Raw genomic sequence first — 21,115 nt, forward strand, 5'->3', positions numbered from 1 at the left:
GGGAGCGCGTGTTTTAAAAACCAGTTTGCTTTTTATATTAGGGTATGTACACACCATACAGAGAATAAAAAAAGTTTTTGTTCAGAATTTTTTTTATGCACAAAACAAACTGATATTAAAGTGGATTTTAAATAATTGAAAAACAAAATTTATTAGAAAATAATATTAAATAATATAATAGTGTTAAAATAATATAACCAATACCTTCAGGTATATTATAAAAATGTATAATTTTTACTAGTTACAGGCTTTTATATTTTTAAAGCGTACGATACCAAATTTTTAGGATCACTATTCGTTTTCGAAAATCTCTCTAAAGCTCTGATTTTGTATATCATACAATTTTAGCCCAAAAAAGGAATTTAGCGGATTTTTTAGGTTATTGTATCACCTTCTATCACACACTTTTCATCCTTTCCTATACATACATATGTATGTATTATCACACGTCTCTATAATTTTATTCTAATCACTTTATTGTTTTTTATTAGCCTAACCCAAAAGCTTCCCATTTCATGCATCAATAATTTCAATTTGTTAAGCTTTTTTCGCCGGCTGTCTTAATGAGTTGCGTTTTGTGCAAATGAAACGCTCATTGAATAACTAATTAGTGTATAGCTTAGAATTGTTTCATTTTTTAATATTAAATTTAGTCACATGTTTTTCATTTTGCTTTCTGTTTGTATTCATTAGCAAAGTAATATCATTATTTGATAGATTTTGAATTTCGCTCACGTATTAAAATTTTTTGCACACTAAAAACATTAATTTACAAATATGTTAATATATATTAATTAATATATACATATATAAAATGAAGAAAGCCGGCAGAATTTTTTCAAAGCAAATTCTCATAATTATTTTTTTATTTTGTTGTTTTTGTTTTTTGAAAAGTAACGGTTTTATAATAAATTAATAATTGTTTTATGTGTAATCATTGAAGAAAAAATATTTTTTTTAATATTTCTTGCATAAATTCTCATAAAAACTAAAAATTTTCAGACTATTTTATTTATAATTTTGTAATAATGAAATTTTTATTACATAAATTTCTTTCCAAAAATTGTTATTTGACAATTAATTGAAACAAAACTATTTTTAGGTTGATTATATACTTAAATATTCGATTAAACTAAAAAAAAAACAAAAACTGATTTTTGAACATTCCGGCCAAATGTTTTAGCATGAAAGATATGCCAATTAGAACAATAGAAATATTTATATTTTTTTAAATCGAAGAATTATGCTATTTTTCTGTTATCCACACAGTTACATATTTTAATATTCAGTTAAAATAAAAAAAAATCATTAAATAAAAATAAAAGCGTTTTTATAGCAGTTAAATAAAAAAATGAACTTTGAGTACACCATCCTAATGTTTTGGGGAGACAGTTATGCCAATTGGAATATTCACTTTCGTGTATAAACAAAAGGATTAATTGACAGCTGATAAAATGTCAGAGAGAAATTTAGCTAGGAGTAAAATAAATAAAATTGTAAACTTAAATACTTTTGAAAGCAAGTGTTTAAATACTAAAAGTGGTGTTTCAGTAATTTTTAGCGTTTTCTGACGTTTAATTGCTTTTCTTATACAACTTAAAGCTGCCACTCACCTGCTGCAATTCCTTTTCGATGTGACCAGCACGTATGACTAGTGGACCACGCACGGCGTACTCCAATTCGATGAATTGCGGATTTATGTTGTCCAGCGACAGACATTTGTCCGACGCGGCGGCATTATGCGACGATGACGAGGACATTTCGCGTTTGGCGTTTATAAAAGCTGCTGCCGGGAGTCTACAACTACGGCTGGTATTCGCCTGCGCGATGTTCGCTAGCGAAGCACTAAATTAGTCAAAAGAAATCAAGTAAAGTTTGTAAGTCTTTACAAAACTAGCAAATCACTAATTTTTAATTTTCTAGAAGCAAATAAGCAAGCGTTTGTTGCATGCGCGATACGATTCGTACACGTTCGCTGTTAAATGTTGAGCGAAAAATGAAGGATTACAACGACAACTGCGACGGTAACTGCGACGACGACACAACTCTTCCAACGCGTCTCGAGCGACTGTGTATTATGTGTGCACAAATGGCCAAAAGTAGGCAAATCATGCGGCGCGTTTGCTGTTATGTACGAGCGTTTTCGAGCGGTGAGCGATAAAGAAAGTGTGTACAGTAAACGACAAATAGCAACGAATTAAAGTAGTGAGATAAAGCGTAAGTAATATTAATGCGATTTTACAAAGTAAGTTGTATGTATGTATATATGTATGAGCTAAACGACTGATACGAAACGCAACGCGTTGAAAAACAGAAACGTCAAAGTGAACTGCGAACTACAATTTCAACTAGGGTAGCTTACTTCCAATGGCGATAGACGGCAGTACTGATGCGATTCATGTTTTTGGCTTTGCTTTTGTTGTTCCTCTTCCTGTTTGTTTTTGTTTTGGTATCGAAAGTTCGCTTCGCCTGTTGTCAGTGTATGTGTGTGTGTATTGGTTGGTGGTTGATGGCTGGTATTGGTGCTGTTAACTTTTATGTGACGCTGGAAGTTGTTGTTAGTATGAGTTGCTAAAAAATAAACAGAGAATATACGAGAAAGTAAGAAGAAGAATAAGTAAGAGCGTTAAAGAGAGAGAAACCTTGTACATAAGTGGTAGTGAGTGCGTAAATATAAGTTTGAGCAAAACAAAGCTATTTTTTGCTTTGTTTTTGTATACACAATTTTGCTTGACTTGACATTTAACTTTTGTGTGTTTTCTGCAAACACCCAAACAACAATGGAAGCGCAATGCGAATATGGCGCTTGGCGGAAATGTCAAAAAATCACACACCATACAGAAGTGACAATTTGTTTTCGTTGAGCTTTTAGCTGAGTCACGCACCCGCACGCAACAGCTGACGGAAGCTGCTAATGTTTGCTCTGCAGTTTTTTGAGCGGGCTACTGTTGGGAGAGTACATTTTTGTTGTGTTCTCATTGTCGGCTCATTTGGCACACGGTCAAGTACGTACCTATACAAATTAAAGTCTAAAAAAGTCATATATGCAAATGTCTTTAAGATATGTATGTATATGAATATACATATTTACATTTCTTTCATTGCTGATCAACAACTGCAATGTAAACAATAAGAAATTTGCTTATATTTTGGGCTTAAGAAAAATTCATAAATTTTTTATAAATTTCGCAAATTTTGGCAAACCGTGCACGGCTATAAAAAATGTTTGAAAACAGAGTTACTTATATATGCATACATATGTACATATGTATGTATGTAATAAAATTCTATTAATCACTACATACATATATCATTTTTTGATCTTGTATGTATTTAAAACAAAGAAAATTTTTGCTTATATTTACTTTTAAGAAATGACTTTATTCACCAAATTTTTGCTGTAGCACAGATTGTACAATTCAATTAGGTCTCAGCATAACCTTAAATGTATCCACTGACTAAAGTTGGTTTTAGCTCTTTTAAAAAAATTGTGCCATCGAACAGTTGTCAGAAAGAAAACAGCTGATGAAACAAGAGCTGTTTGATATTTCCACAATGAAGAAACCTATCTAACATATAAAATATACTTTCTGATGGTTTTCTTGAATAAATTTGAAAGTCAGGTTCCTTACATTTCCATATAAAGAACAGAGAGATTGAATACGGCTGTTATGGTGAGAACCAAAATCGTGAAAAAAGTTTTAAAATTATAAAAAAATGTCTCTAGCACGATTCAGTCCTCGGCAGTTAATCTAAAATCTCCAGTTATATTTAAAACCCTAGCAAGCTACTTATATAGTACTTTAGTGTCTCGGAGGGCTAAAAAGTTTTGAAACTCTTCATTTCTCGCTAATAAATTGCAAACTGTTTTATATTTTAATATTTTTTTTTGGTGATTTATGGAACATTTTTCTTGTCGGGTGTGCCTTCGAACACCTAAAGCTATACACACCCACAAAAGCGCACCACTCAATATCAATCAATACTTGTCTACTACTAACAGATTTTACACTTGACTTTTGAGTGCTCTTCAATTTTTTGTTTGGCTTAAAAATTAGTAGCGATATAGGTAGAAGTATTGGGCTGTGAGTTGATAACCCGCACTCACACAGATGAACATACATTTATAATATATGAATATTTAGACTACATATTAAACAAAATTTAATTTATTGGCACCGTATTAAATAATTGAGGGAATAAATATTTTTTTTGCGAATATTCCTCACAAATTGTTTGCTCGCATGAGTATAAAACAATAAATTCGGGAAGATTTAAATTCTTTTAACTCTTTTCCGTAATATAATAACGAAAGTATGCCTTCGCTGTAACTTAGCGTTGTTGAAAAGTTTATACTTAGGTTGTCTTATGTATTTCGGGATTTGGCAACACTAGTGTTGCAATCTTAAAACTAAAAATTTGGTCGTAAAGTTTGACTTTTTTGATGGTATGCATACTCAGAACCTTTTGACATACGAGTGCTATTTGTGTTGTTTATAGTAACTTAAAATCTTCTTCTCGACCAAAAAATGGATTTAAATCGCGAACTCGCAACTTTCGACGTGGATTCTGTCAGCCACAGTACATTGATGAACTTAATGCGACTTTTGGCGATGAAGTCCCATCAAGGACTAGTGCTTATCGATGGCATGGTGACCCAATCGAGGTCGTAGATCACTCCAAGATGAGTTTCGTGGAGGTCGCTAAAGTCAGTTCTTGTTTCGGAAACTATTGATGCTGTGTGCAAACTGATATTGCAAGATCGTCTTGTGACCTATCGTGGGATTGAGACAACTATAGAAATTAAAGAAAAAATCTGTTCGACTACCACTCACATCCAGAGAAATGGTTGTCTGTTTTTTTGGAAAAACTGAACATGACACAACCATACCTACTGATATACACTGAATGGTATACATCCATTTGTTTGCCAGTTGTCTTTCAAGAAATCAGAAAAACTAGTCGCCGAAAACAGATCACTCTTCACCATGACAATGCTGGCTCTCACACTTTAACTGAAACTGCATTTTTGAGCACTCAAAAGATCGATTAGATTGAGTATATGTAGTCCTGACTTGGCATCGAATGACCGTTCGTAAAAAATAAACCAAGTTTATTCCGATACTGTTAAGTTCAAGAGCCATGTTTTGAAGATACCTCAATCATTGCGGCGAAATTGCTTCGACAATTGGTTTAAACACATTAAAAAATGAAATAGATCTTAATTGAGAATATTTTAAAAAACAATAAAGCAATTTTCGAAAATTCTTAAAATTTGTCTTTGTTCTCGAATTCCAAATATAAACGGCAACCTACGTATAGCAGCATATATTAGTTTGTCTAGTAAGAAATGCCTCATCAAATACGTACAAAGTTGTAATGATTATTTGAAGGCAACATGATAAGACTCTCTCACGCAATGTAGGTAGAGGTTTAGGTTAAGCTTATACAAATTTACTGATGCTTGATTAAGAGTGTTCATACAGCTTTATCATTATTAGATTTATAAATGTGCTCAAACGAGTTCGAATTTTATATATTCATATGTGTAATTAAATCAAATGTTATATTTACTTATTGCGCAGTCTGACGTAAAACTTGCAAGTAAATTGTACTTTGAGCTTTTAAAATCTATGAACAAAATCGGAGCAAATTTAAAAATGATAAATAAATAATTTTATTCGGAGGTAAAGCAATAAATTCTACATTATAAAAATATAAGCTTCTCCAAAGTGCTTGCAATGGATTAACAAATCTAAAAGTGTCAGCGTCAGTGACATTAAAATTAACATCCAAGATGGTTCGAAAGGGTTTCATAGGAATCGGTATCAAAATTGAACAATGGAGGTGGCACTGCCCACCTATACGTAAAATCCTATATCTCAGGAACAACTTACTAATTTCAACCAAATATGGCGCATGGTATTATGTTTGTGCCCTTATATCTAAAATCGGTCTACAGTCACGCTCTATATCAAAGTTTTAAATTCCATAGACCTTTTCATTTTACAGCATATACATCAAGGAATAGTATATAAAACCCTCTACAAGTAGACTTTGGAGGGACAAGTATGCCATCTCACATTGAGAAATTGTCTTCAGATACCGAATATGTGGACCTTAGTGTCTATAGCTAATTTTTAACAGAAAATATTGGTAAACCCCTAATGTTCCCTTGAGTCCAAACATCCGTTACTACACTTTTTTCTTGGCTCACGTATTACCCCAATTTTCATATACTATATATATATGGCCAATTCGGGCTAAAAATATTCGGTTATCATTGAGCGGTAGCGATTCCCATTCACAGTAACATGCCGGTCTTGATCATCACAGAAGAGGTACGGCAAATTGACGCCGCCGGCCGCATATTTTGCTTTTTGACGAAGCCATTCAGCCAGAAATGAGCCTCATCGCTAAAGATGATTTTGATTCACGAACATACGACGATTCTGGGTGTCAAGCGGCTTCAGTTCTTGCGTCAATTTTATTTTGTAAAAGATGTACATAGATGTGTTTCAGTGGCACGGGATTCAAATCATATCTTTATATTAAATTTATGGAGGCTAATGGAAGTACTGGGCCGATTCAATCTCCCAATTTCAAGTATATATCTCACACATTAACCGATTTTTGGGTCTGATTCACATATTTTGTACCTAGGGTCTGAAACAGTTTGGCTCGATTTAAACAATTGTTGGTCATAAGGTGGCAAACTTCAAAGGTGCTATTCGCGCTAAGTTTTATTCCGATATATACTGGAAAGTGAAAGAGTCAAATGGAATTCAAAACTATGTTATGTGGAAAGTACGCGTGGTTTTCATCCCATTTCCCCCATTTTCGCATTGCAACATAGGAATGCTAGTAGAATGGTATGAGCCGAATTTGCTTCAAATCGGTTTAGCAGGTCCCGAGTTCTAGACTTTCACCTAAATGTGGGTGGTGTCACAGCTATCGTCGAATTTTGACCCCAGCTCTTTAAAGTCTTCATGTACAATCTCGTTGGTAAATTTTATGTCACTGGCGCGTGGTTTTCATCCCATTTCCCCCATTTTCGCATTGCAACGTAGGAATGCCAGTAGAATGGTATGAGCCGAATTTGCTTCAAATCGGTTTAGCAGGTCCCGAGTTCTAGACTTTCATCTAAATGTGGGTGGTGTCACAGCTATCGTCGAATTTTGACCCCCTTTAAAGTCTTCGCTCTTCGCTTTTAACAGTACCGTTATATGAGAAGTGGGCGGGATTATCATACGATTTGATTCACGATTTGATACACTGACCGACATATTCGGCATAAAGTATGCCAGAATAACGAAAACTTTATAATAGGTTGTCAAAAAAGTCTTGCGGTATTTTCGCTAGTTGGCGCTGAAAGCGCGTAGTTCTAGTTTTATTCGTCGCATCGGGTCATGCTATACCTTTTTGGAAACGTCATTTCACGCGCTTACACGTGTTTGATTGATTGTCGTTTCTTTTAGGTCGTTCGTGAGTTATAGCGTCGCAAAACATGGAGCAAAATAAAGAGAAAATACGGCATATTTTACAGTACTACTACGATAAAGGCAAAAATGCATCTCAAGCCGCCATAAAATTTGTGCAGTTTATGGACCCGATACAGTTTCCATTTCCAACGCACAACGATGGTTTCAACGTGTTCGTTCTGGGGTAGAGGTGGTCGAAGATGCGCCACGCTCCGGAAGGCCTGTCGTCGAAAATTACGATAAAATCGCTGAATTCGTCGAAAGAGACTGGCATAGTAGCAGACGTAGCATCGGTCAAGAGCTGGGCATGAGTCATCAAAAATTCATTTCAATTTCAATAAAAAAAAAATTCAATAAAAATACCGCAAGACTTTTTTGACAAACCATTATAATTAACATCAGGAACATCCCGCTGACTTTACTCCACATAGATTGGAGATGGTAGATGAGGTATTTAATGAAACCCTAGGAGTATTTTATTGGTTTGTGGCATGTTAATTGTATGTAGTATTGGCAAAAATAGATAAGATCGAATCTATACTATCCCCAACTTATGTAATTTATTCACGATTTCATCCAATATTAGATGGTTAATATTTTCGTAACATTTTTTAACAGAAAGTTTTGCCATCATGTGAATGAATTGCCCGGTCTTTGATTCTTGCGAGTTGTATAAAATGTTCGGTTACATCCGAACTTAGCTCTTCCTTACTTCTTATGTATGCTTTAATATGTTTATTTTTTATTTATTAAGTTATGACACAGTCCTTTTTACGGTACATAACTAAAAAGTTCAACTTTGTGTTGAAAGTTTATAGAAAACAAAATTAAATTATACAATAGAAATACTAAAGTAAGCAGTAAAATTGTTAATTGTATCTTTTCTTTATTTTTTGTTTTGTTTGTTTGTTTTTTTTTTGTTTTTTTTCTCACAAGCTAGATTCGCTATCAGTATTTATATTTACCGTACTTAAATTATATTTGCTCCTACTTCTAGCTTTGTTATTGTATAGGTGTAATAAAAATGTTTGCTTGCATAAGAAATATAAAAATCCATAACTAAATAGAGAAATAGCCCCAAGCGGTTCGCATTGCAAGAAAAAACATATCACTTGACTACACAATATGTTCCCAGGTATATACATATGTATGTATGTGTTTAGTGATTAAATCACAAAAATAACAACATAAAATCATCAAAATTATTTATAAAATTCATATCTAATCAATTTTGTTTGGTGCAAATTTTTTGGTAAAAATGTTTATATGTGTGTGTGTGTCCAAAGCGTACAAAAAACTTCGCATTTAAATTAATTTCATTATAACTTTGGTTGCACATAGGCATACGCACACATACATATGTATAAAATAATGTGGAAGTAATTCACTGGAGTTATTATAAAATAGTCACTGAACAATAAATTAAATGTATACATACATACATATGTACATACTATACTTCATTTCCATCCTGCTTGCCGCCGATTTATGTTTGTTAATATTTCCCAACCATACCTTTATGTTTTATTAAAGCGCCAAAAAATACTAAAAATGCTATATCAGAGCACTATTTTGAAAATAAACAACAATTTTAAAAACTTCACATAGTTGTCGTTATCAGTGTGCCTAACAATATACTCATGTAAGCTTAAAAATGTTAAGCCGTAAGATAATGGGTATTTATTGGCCATTAACAATAGTGCAAATATAGTATTTCGAAAACTATTTCTATAGATAGATATATAGGGTGCGCCATTTTTCATCTCGTTATGCAAAAATTGAATAACAGAAATATTGATAATTGTTACACTAACGGTTTCAGTTTTACATGTTATAGAAACCGTAATTCAGTACTTGTCTAAAAATGAATCGGTTCAAAGCGAAATAATGTGACGATGTAATATATTGACATTTTACTATGAAAAATGTATGTATTGGAACTGAATTTTTTTGTATCAATTAACCCACATCACGTGTATAAAAAGTGACAATTTGTGCACTTAAGGAGGTCATTCCATGTGATTGGCTCAAAAAATCGTTTCTTTTTCTCTATCATAAATTGCTTTCTTAATATGTCTAAAAGTTTAAGCGAACTTCAATTTTTAAACGCGTTTTGTTCAAAATTATAGCAGAACAAGTAAGGAAGGGCTAAGTTCGGGTGTCACCGAACATTTTATACTCTCGCATGGTAAAGTGATAATCGAGATTTCATTATCCGTCATTTACATATTTTTCAAATACCGTATTTGTGTAAAGTTTTATTCCGCTATCATCATTGGTTCCTAATGTTTATACTCGTATTATACAAAGAAGGCATCAGATGGAATTCAAAATAGCTTTATATTGGAAGAAGGCGTGGTTGTGAACCGATTTCAGCCATATTTCGTACATGTCATCAGGGTGTTAAGAAAACATTATGTACCGAATTTCATTGAAATCGGTCTAGTAGCTCCTGAGATATGCTTCTTGGTCCATAAGTGGGCGGCGCCACGCCCATTTTCAATTTTTAAAAAAAGCCTGGGGGCAGCTTCCTTCTGCCACTTCTTCCGTAAAATTTAGTGTTTCTGACGTTTTTTGTTAGCCGGTTAACGCACTTTTAGTGATTTTGAACATAACCTTTGTATGGGAGGTGGGCGTGGTTATTATCCGATTTCTTCCATTTTTGAACTGTATATGGAAATACCTGAAGGAAACGACTCTGTAGAGTTTGGTTGACATAGCTATAATAGTTTCCGAGATATGTACAAAAAACTTAGTAGGGGGCGGGGCCACGCCCACTTTTCCAAAAATTACTTCCAAATATGTCCCTCCCTAATGCGATCCTTTGTGCCAAATTTCACTTTAATATCTTTATTTATGGCTTAGTTATGACACTTTATAGGTTTTCGGTTTCCGCCATTTTGTGGGCGTGGCAGTGGGCCGATTTTGCCCATCTTCGAACTTAACCTTCTTATGGAGCCAAGGAATACGTGTACCAAGTTTCATCATGATATCTCTATTTTTACTCAAGTTACAGCTTGCACGGACGGACGGACGGACGGACAGACAGACCTCCGGATTTCGACTCTACTCGTCGCCCTGATCACTTTGGTATATATAACCCTATATCTGACTCTTTTAGTTTTAGGACTTACAAACAACCGTTATGTGAACAAAACTATAATACTCTCGTTAGCAACATTGTTGCGAGAGTATAAAAATAGAAAAAGAAGCAAAATTCGCAACATTTTTCCATATAAGGTTTTTCAATAGGGCCCTACAAAAGAACACTGATAGGGACAGCAAACGAAACGAAATTATTAAAATTTACTACCGAAATTCAGAGTCAGTGGTCTCAACTTTAAGAGCGCTACGTCCAATTTATGGTCGTCATAATCGTTCTGTCAGATCAACAATTGAGCGTCTAGTGTAAAAATTTGAATCCACAGGCACAGTATAAAATGTTTCCGTGCCAGTGAGTTAAAGAAGTGTCCGTAGTGTCGAGAATATTGCTGACGCTAGCACATCAATTGAGGAAGACCTAAATCATCCTCTCACACGTTGTTCTCAAGCGTTGGGTGTCTCTGTGACGTCGTTGTGGCAAATTTTGCGAAAATATCTTGGTCTACAATATCAAATAGACGCCAGAACTGAAGCCGCTTGACAACCAGAATCGCCGTATGTTCGTGAATTGGTCTGAGCAAAAACTTGGAAAAAATCCGGATTTCCATCGAAAAATTATCTTCAGTGATGAGGCTCATTTCTGGCTGAATGGCTTCGTTAATAAGCAAAATATGGGTTATTGCTCAGGCAGCAATCCACACATACACCATGAGTCACCATTGCATTCCGAAATAATTACGGTTTAGGGGCCCGCATCGTCATTGAGCCGTACTTCGTTCGTGATGCTCAAGACAGGCACGTTACTGTGAATCGCTACCGCTCAATGATAACCCAGATTGGATGATATGACTTGAATTTGATGATATGATATGGACAAAAGTAAAAGTCGGAGATTCAATAAATTATAGCAAAGTACATATATAAAGAATCGGCGTGTGGAGCTAAAACAATTTAGTCATGTCCGTTTGCCTATCTCTCCGTCTAATCCTTTATTTTTTGAGATATCGATCTGAAATCGTGCACACACGCTTTTTTCTCCAAGAATCTTTCCCTTTTGTCGGCCGCCGCCGATATCGGACAACTAATGGTTATAGCTGACAAACTGATCGATCCATATCAATTTCTTTTATAGAAAACTGTTTCATTTGATGAAATATCTTCACATAGCACTTGGCATCGGTTTTTGTCTAATGCAACAGTACAATTTCGAAAGAAGTTGCTTAGATCGGCATATTGGTGCCATACAAGCTGACCAATTGAAATCATCAAGTTCTAGTGTAGAGACTTTTTTGTGAAGGGTAGTATGGCTTCGGTGCAACCGATTTAACGTTTTCTTTGTTTCTAATAAAAAATTTCGCTCAAATAACAGTATAGAATTTTTTTGTAAATTTTTAATTTCCTTTTATCGACATGTGTGAAAGATAGCGCACCCTGTACGCACATAACATATATCACTGAATATGCACAAATGTAATCAATTAAAAATCATTCTCACACGCCTTTATGCATTTTCCATCAACTAATTACTTTTATGGCCAAGCTTTCATGCCTTTAAATTCACAAATTGTCAACTGTTTTGAAGCCGCGCGTTTATCAGCACTTTTAAGCGCTCGTTCTATGCTAATCTCATAACGAACATAGCAGAAAGGTAATAAGTTGCGCAACATGTGCCGAAAAACAGCGAATATTTCATGAAAAAAGGTGGAAGAATTCAAAAAATAAAGAAGCAGGTAGAAGAGAAGAAGCTAACCCGCACAAATGAACATTCTTATATATATGTATATATGTATGTATATGTATTAGTTTTCACTCTCTAAATTGTTTACTTCTTTAGCTATTTTCAATAGAAATTATTATTTTGTTATTTAGACTTTGTCGAGTGCCTACAAGCAATTAAGACAACAATAATTAGCGAAGAATCAACAAGAATTCTTAACGAGAACACTTAGAAATGCCAAAAGCCGGCAATCGTGACATTCCAACGCTGCGAAAACGAAAAGCCCACAGTCAGTCAAGCCAATTCAATGGCAATGCGCGTTTGTCGCTATGTCTGTAGCACTGTTTGCCGACACAGACGGACACTCAACCTGCGCGTTGCAGCCGTGAATTGCTGGCAAAGTGGCAAATGGGTGCTGCACAGAAGTGGGTCAAATGCAGCTTGCATCGACAGTTTTTTCTTTTAATTTTTGCTTTCTTCTATTAACCAAACACAAGCATGGCCAAATATAAGAACGATGTGGAATATTACACTTTCTCAGACAAAAAAAATATATATTTATTTCTGATTTTCTGTGTGCAAAGTATTTATTTCGTTCTTTTCAACGTTTTTTATATTCTTTTTACATGCTAATTGGCTCTTATTACTGCTCACTCGTTTTTCATATTTGCTTTTCACTTATTTATTATTGCATTTGCTATTTTTATGTGAGCAATCGCGATAGCATTCTATCGGCGTTCACTGAATTAATTGAATTTATTTATCTTTGATTTTGCTGTGATTTGCACAAACAACTCTCTTTTTATATAAATTGTGCATATAAGGCGTAAAAATATCGATTAAGTACCCACCACGCACTACAAACGCTCCAGCTAGACTGTTGAGTACGTGGTCATTCAGGTTTGCAGTCGCCTCAAATTTAGTGACTTCGCGCTCTCTTAGCTTTGCATGGTGTTGGGTGGCATCCAAAAAGCTTTGCGAAAACGAGCGCATGTGAGTTCGCTAAAAAACAGCATATGGCCGCGTGAGCTTAGCGGAAAGTTCTGTTGGAATGCTACCAAGAATTCTTCTTTAATATACTATGAGCAACATAAATGTGTGTGAGCATGTGTGTGTGCAGTGTACAATGAACTGAACTGTCAAACGCAGCTCTAGAATATTGTTTACAAACAATTAAATATTAATTAAAAATAGCTGAAAATGCATGGACTTTGAGGTTGTGTTGGGCAAATTTTAAGATAAATATGTAAGTGTTAAAATACACACAACTTTGACTAATAATTAAAATTAAATTATTATGGCCAATTATTCGCGAAAATTGTGAGTGAACGTTATTTTATGTGAAAACATTTGTCTCAAAAAAATTTTATTGCAAACAAGAAATAACGTTAACTTTTACAGAACCGAAACTGTAGTGCCCTTCATAGATGCTATAATACCCTTCACATGCGCATTTGTTAAAGCATAAAATGATATAAAAGTCAGGGTATAGAAGAGCAGTTTTACCTGCGGTTACCAGGAGGCGCAGCCGAAACTGACATTAGCCGGCTCAACAGATTTGTGATAGACTCAAAGCGATTTGTCGATTTATAAGAGTCTTATGAGCTATTATATAGGAGTTTTAAGTAACACAATAAAATACACAAAATTCCTATTGGCACAGGGCACCAGAGAAACAATAGAGCATCGCTTGTGCACTTGTCTCGAATTGGCAAGACAACGCTGTAAGCATCTGGGGTCCCCACGGTATGTTACACTGGACGAGATATTGATAGTGAGAACGCAGAGTCTGTTAAAATTCGCTTCAAGCGCAGGCATCCTAAGGGATGACTACTCCTCTTAGACTTAGCAACTGAACTTCATCTGGTATCGCAAAGGACCAAATCTATGCGTGGCTTATTGGCCTACCATATTATTTTTACCTAAGTAACACAATGGACCGTCGTTCTATGTCATTCAAGTGATATCCCTGTTAGAAGCGGCCTCATAACCTAACCTAACCATATACTATAGTGGTCATACATACATACATATGTATGTATATCGAAAATTATACGTTCACAAATGTATTAAGATATCTCACACATTGACCCAAATCATGTGGAAGTTCGGAAATCTTTATATTAGGTATATGGTAGTTGTGGGAATACTGAAACGATTTTGTCTATTTTTATTTATTCTTTCTCAAATTATAAAATCCGCTTAATTGCATACGTATACATATTATCATATCCCACAAAGTGAACCATATTTTCGGTATAAGGTCAGGCATGGGCATCGAAGTCCATAAATTCGGTATGTAGGGTTTTGAAAAGTTATAGTTCAATTTCAATGAAATGCCAAAACTTTAATATAAAATGATACAAGAGTTAAGAAAGAAGAAGAACAAAAACAAACATCAGTCGTGAGTAACTTTGTATATGTTGCGGTTCTAACCTCACGTCTAGAAAAGCATTTTTTTATTGTCGGTAATTATTATTGTTAATTGAGATTGCGCATTGATTGGATTTTGCACTGAGTATATTTTGCAATTTGGTGTCTGAGAGTTTGATAGCTTTTTACTAACTCTTCCCCAAGAATGAGACTCTCACAGCTCACAATAAGTATCGTTAAATATTTTATTTTTATTTTTCATATCTTAAGCACTTAGAACAGAGGATTTTGTGAATATATTATAACAATTTGTATTTCTATTCATTGTAAATAGCATTGAACCAGATGTCAACCGTCTCTCTATTTTTTATTTATCATACGAATGTACGTATGTACATATGTACATACATATAAATATTCCAAAGTATCAAGTGTGCTCAGCGAACTAACTGCCTTGATAACAATCAGAAGATGGCAATACTCATCAGCCATATATTGTCTGCAATCAAGTTTGATAGTTGTTACGCCAAAAGCAATATACTGTCTCAATTAGTCAAAATATTGTCTATGTTTAATTATCGTGATAACAATTATTGCCTGTGGGCAACAATAAGTTTATTTATACAAAGTATTTTCAACCTTGCAAGCCAACTATCGTATAGTTTCCGTGCTAGGTCTTTCAATGTTTTGGAGTTTCAGTAGGCTTAACTTGCTGGGTAGTATGTGTCTGCTTCCGGAAATGTCAAAAAGTGAGGAGATAAGTTCATATCTGCTATGTAAAAATAGGCAGCACTTACGGAGACATGTGTATTTGGGTATACTAGAAATTAGTTCTATGTATTTCAAACTGTTCCACAGCAAGAAAAGGCTGTGTTTAGACACGTAAGCTTTCGTTTTGGCACCTCGAACTTTGAAGAAGGGTTGAAAACAATGAAAGATTATTAAATTTTTTACAAAATCTATAAATGATGCTTTTTTAAGTAGTTAGAATCGAGATTTGAATTTTTTGTGACTGATTATAAGAAAAAATAGAATAAAAGGAACTTGCCCTTACAATTAGGGGGTTACATGGCTTTATGGGTTTAAAAAAATCAAGTTTTTTGTCTTATTAAATTCTACAACATCTCTAGAATAGTGTCCTAAATTTTCAAGTTGATCCGAGTAATAGTTTTTGAGAACTTGTGCGCTCGAAGCTAGCTAGGCTAAGAGCGACGTCTTTTTCGCGTTTTTCCCGAAACTATTCAACAGATCTTCATGAAATTTTATGCAATTCCGTATAGATTACAATTCTTAAGGACTTGGACCAATGATTTTTTGATTGATTTTGCAAATGTCGCGCAATTTCTATCCAAAATTAATTTTTTTTTGTAAAATGTCTGCAAAAATCCAATTTTAAGTCTTTTCTTTTGTCCAAGTTCTATGTTTAGGTGTTTTTTCACTTTAAATTATCCTGTAAGGCGTTACCTTTTTTCCGAGAGGTCACCGGAAATGGCGTCGCAGTCGCTGAGTTTAAAACATTTTTTTGTTTTTAATTTCAGAATTTCTTGGCTAATAGTGTATTTTTGTAATAATAAAAAATTTTTATAAAATATTTCATTTTTCATAAGTGAAAAAAATTGTTCAAAAAAGTCCGTTTTTTACTCGAGGAAACTCATTTAACTCCTTAAGAGCTCATACTTGGAGAGCTTTTCTTAGAGGTGTCTAATAACCTATTTATCAGAGGGCCAAGCGAAAAATTATGAGCTTCTCTTTTGACTAAATCTAATATAATTTATAATCTTAATAATTTAGCATATTATAATATTTAACAAATTTATTATCTTTGTATATATATATATATATATTTCAGTAAATGTTTCACAAATGAAGTATTAGGATAGAAATGTTCGAAGCGAGCAGGTCGAGTTGCAAACGCTAACAGAGAAACATGTGATAATAAGAAACACCACTTTTCCTGTACGAATACTGTCTAAAGAGAATGAAGACTTGGACTTAAAAGTCGCTTTATATCTGTATGACAATTAAAAAATCTCTGCTAAAATTGTAATATTAATATTATATATATAATGTTATATTATACTTTAATTTTTATTAATAAACATATATTTTTATTTATAACTCATCAAAAATTTATTTTTTTCTCATAAATGAAGCGATAACATTGATTTAAATACATTCACCATGTGGCCTGAAAATGACGCCTAAATGCAGAAAACATCTTTTCATTGTGCATATTTTTAGGCGCAGCGGAAGTCAAAACAGTTTGGTGAAACTTTGCCGCCAACAGTTGCGGAGCTTCCACGCTACTTCTGTGGCGACCAAACTGTGCGCACACACGCGGTTGCTTGCTGCATATATGCAGTTTATGGGTGCCTGGTGGAATTGGGGAAAAAGTGAATTTGGCTCGCCGCGCTTTCGCAGCCTCCGCTGCTGGCGTCGCTGCTGCTACAGTGCAAATGCACTGCGTTTGGGTAAATTGAGCTAATTTTGGCTAAAATTGATGGAATTTGATGAAATAAAAAATGGAAATGAATAGAAAAATAATATTTCATCATTTTTTTAATAATTTAATGTGGGAAAAATTGTTAAATAATTAAATTAAAGTGGTTTCATTATGAAGTGTGGATAGTTAAGTTTGAAAATTCATATTTTTGGCTAAAATTGTTGGATTTTGATAAAATAAAATTATGAGATGAATAGTTAAATAAAATTTAATTATTTTGAAGCAAATAAATGATAAAAAAATTATTAAATAATTAATTTATAGCAGTTTTTTTTGGAGAATTCGAAAATTGAGGATGAAAATTTGAATTTTTGGGTAAAATTGTAGAATTATGAAGAAATAAAAAATGTAAATAAATATTAAAAGAAAATTTAATTACCTTTTTAAAAAATAAATGTGGGAAAAATGCTAAATAATTAATTTATTGGAAAATTAAGTTTGGAAAATGTTTTTTAACTAAAAAATAAGTGAAAATAATTATTTAGAAAATATTTTAAAATTTTTTAATAAATAAATATCAAAAAATAATAAAAATACAATTAATACTAATAATAATTTTCTCAATTTTATTGCTGAAATTTTGCCAATTAAGCTAGAGAGTTACTTACAGTTTACACTTTTGTTTTAAAATAAATAAACAATTTTTTTTCAAATATTTTTTTTTATTATTTCAACAAATTATCCTTTTTTATTTAATATTTATTTTCTCTTTACTAGTATTAAATTATGCTAACATTCTTAAATGAAAGGAAGCACAGATTTGTAATACAATCGCCATTGATTTCATTTTCACTTTTTAACGCATTTTATGTATTTTTTCCTTTTTTGTTTCGTATTAAACTATAGAAAAGCTAAGCTTTTTTTTTAAAGAACAGAAAACTTGTTTTTTATTGCAAATGAGGAAAAGTTGTATGCTTTAGTAACTGTTATTTCGCTATGTGTGTATTGTATAGGAATTTTTATATAAAACTGTAAAGTTCACTGCTGGATAGACATGACAAAAAACAAGTTTGAATTTACAAAAAAAAAATGTATTTTACAAAGTTTAAAAAAACTTTTTGTTAGTTAATTTTATAAAAAAATTATTGTTTTTATACTTGTTTGGCTTATTGTACTGCTTTTAAAAGGATGTTTTTAAATTTTGTTTGTTGGAATGTTGTGTTGAGTTGAAAAATTATAATTTTTAAAATCACATTTAATTTATACTATTTTTTTCTTTGTTTCAAAATTTTGTAATATTATTTAGCAATTTTTAAATTTAAACTTTCGGAATGTTGTGTTGGAAATTGAAAAATTTTAAACATTTTAAGGAATTTTTTCAAATTTCTTTTGCTTGTAAAAAATTTTGAAAAATAGAATTGAATTGAATAGAAAAGTAAGTTAATTTGTTCTCAAAATTGTTTTGCTTGTAAATGATTTTGAAAAATATTTTGCAGTTTTTGAATTTCAATTTTTGGAATGTTACATTGAGTTGAAAAATTAATATTTTTTAACTATTAAGAAATGAAAAAAGGAATTTTTAGTTTTTTTCTAATATTTTTTGGTTGTAAATAAATTTTGAAAAATAATTTAGTAGTTTTTAAATCTAAATTTTTAGAATGTTGCATTGAGTTGGAAAACTATTATTTTTTAAAAACTGAGGAATTGAAAATTTTTATTGTTTTATGTTAGTTTTTTTCTATTTTTCTGCTTTTAAAAAATTTTGAAAAATAATTTAGGAGTTTTAAAGTTAGAAAGTTATTTTTATACAGTAATTATACTTTTTTTCTTATGTTTTTTGGTTTTTAAAAAATTTTGAAAAATAATATTTTAATATTTGAAAACTAGTATAGCAGCTATTTCGAAAATCAGTTTTAAAAATTAGTGTTTTGACATTTGCATTACAGTTAAATTTCACACAGCGTTATATTCCCGTTACATGCGCACTTCCTGCTTACATTTACTTTAAGCTTTTTTTTTAACTTTTTTTCGCTCTTCTTTTATCTATGCCAACTTGTTTTTCATCGTGTGAATAATATGTAAATAATAATAATAGTAATAATAATAAAAAAGTATATAACGTACATACATATACATAAAAATATATTTATCAATATTAATAATAGTTAATTAATAAGGTTGCATGTTTTTTCCGCTCTACTGCGCTGTTGCTCTTTTTTATATAAAACATTTTTTAGTAACAACATAGTAAAATGTGTGTGGTGTTGCCGGGTTTTCGCTGCTTGCAGTTGAGTTTTTAGTTAAATTCTTTTATGTTTTTAATTATTTACTCATTTGCCCTAATCTAAAACATTTTAAAATATGTATGTATATAAAAAGTTTTTTCTCTTTTCTTTAATTTTTTTATAGATTGCTTTGCTTATTTTCGCGTTTCATTTGTTACTTTTACATTTTCACTATTTTTGTTGCTATTTTTCGCTTTATTTTACTTAATTTTTAATATTTATTTATTTTACTTTTTGTTTTTGCTTTTGCTTCACCTGCCTAATATAGAAAAATATATATGGAAATATACTTTAAACACTCTCATTGCACATTTATATATATACTACTACGCGCATATACATTTATGCAAATTTTTTAAAAATTAAATTAATTATTTTGTTTTTATTTGCATTACACTTTAGCTAGTATTATGTTGTTGTTTCGTTTTTTTTTTTATTTTAAATACAAATTAGCTTTTTTAATTTTTCATTTACTTTCGAAATGTATTTTTCGTAGTATATAATTGTTTTTGCTTTTGTTTTTATAGTAATATTGTCATTTAGCAATCAGAAAAATATATACTCGTTTAAATGTAGTTGTATATATATATTTTTTTATATATAAGTATATTTGTATAAGATATCCTCAACACTAAGCAAAATGTGATGTGTTGTTGTTGTTTGAATTCACTTTTCAGTGTAGTAAAAGAACTGTGTGTTTAAGATACATATATATATAAATTTATGTACATATGTATCAGAAAATGTTTACTTTGGAATATATTGTGTCTGTGTGTGTGTGGCTATGTGTTCAAAAACGAAAAACATTGTGGCCTAACAAGTGTACTAAACAAGTTTTAAGTTTTTCTCACGCAAATACATACATACACATACATATGTACTTAAACACATGTATATGGTATTTGCCCTGCATTTTTACATATACATACATCTTTTGTTTTGCTTTTCTTGTTGATGTTTTGTTTTTTGTTTTTGTTGTTTTTTATAATTTAACTTAATATTTAATAATTGCATCAGTAGTAATCGCTCGTCACTTGTTCTACTTTCTCCACTGCGTACATACATCGCTTTCATAAAGCTTTCACAAAGCTTTCGCCAGCAGCTTTAGCTGTTTATAGTGCATACACACATACATACATACAGATAAATTTGTATTATATGGCGCAATTCGCACGAAAAAGGATATGTTTAGCTAACGGTGTTTCACATTTTTCATTTTTTTCCAATTATTTTCTTCAATTTGTCCACCACACGAACGCGTGTCACGTTGTAAATTCTTAAAAAGCAGTTTTTGTTGTTGTTGTATTGTTGTGTTTTGTAAGCAAGCGGCGTTTAAAAAATTTCGAAAAAATTCGCTTCGTCTTTCGCTAGTTACAAATATGTATATAATATGCATGCTTCTTCTTCTTTGTGTTTCACTTTCATGTTTTCGGCTAATAGCTAAATTTACAGTTACATACATACAATTGCTATGATTTCTTTACAATTTACAAGCGCAGTTGGCGTGCGTTTTGAGTTTGCTTCTAAAGCGTTGTGTAGATTTCGGCGTGTTGTTGTTTTCTTTTGCATTTCGCTCGCGTTTTTGTTTTTGTTGTTGTTTGTATACAGTAATTTGAATATGTACTTGTTACATTTGTTTTGTGATTGTTGTTGTTGTTTCTACATATGTAGTGTTGGTGTTTTTGTTGTTGTTGGTGGTGCTGGTGATATTGTT

The 21,115-nt window shown here is 32.1% G+C and overlaps 1 protein-coding gene across 1 annotated transcript in view; it reads right to left on the reverse strand.

Moving 5' to 3' along the window:
- The window catches only part of LOC120774223 (alanine aminotransferase 1), a 30,213-nt gene extending 17,006 nt beyond the window's left edge, over positions 1 to 13,207 (reverse strand). The window contains exons 1-3 of the mRNA XM_040103681.1: positions 13,152 to 13,207; positions 2,363 to 2,571; positions 1,614 to 1,845 (exon numbers count right to left, since the gene is read on the reverse strand). Of these exons, the coding sequence (XP_039959615.1) occupies positions 1,614 to 1,845; positions 2,363 to 2,400 (270 nt within the window). The 5' untranslated portion in view covers positions 2,401 to 2,571; positions 13,152 to 13,207. The remainder of the gene's footprint in view (positions 1 to 1,613; positions 1,846 to 2,362; positions 2,572 to 13,151) is intronic.
- Between the last annotated feature and the right edge of the window lie 7,908 nt (positions 13,208 to 21,115).

Source organism: Bactrocera tryoni, chromosome 4 (genome assembly GCF_016617805.1).
Source record: "Bactrocera tryoni isolate S06 chromosome 4, CSIRO_BtryS06_freeze2, whole genome shotgun sequence".
Lineage (NCBI taxonomy): Eukaryota > Metazoa > Arthropoda > Insecta > Diptera > Tephritidae > Bactrocera > Bactrocera tryoni.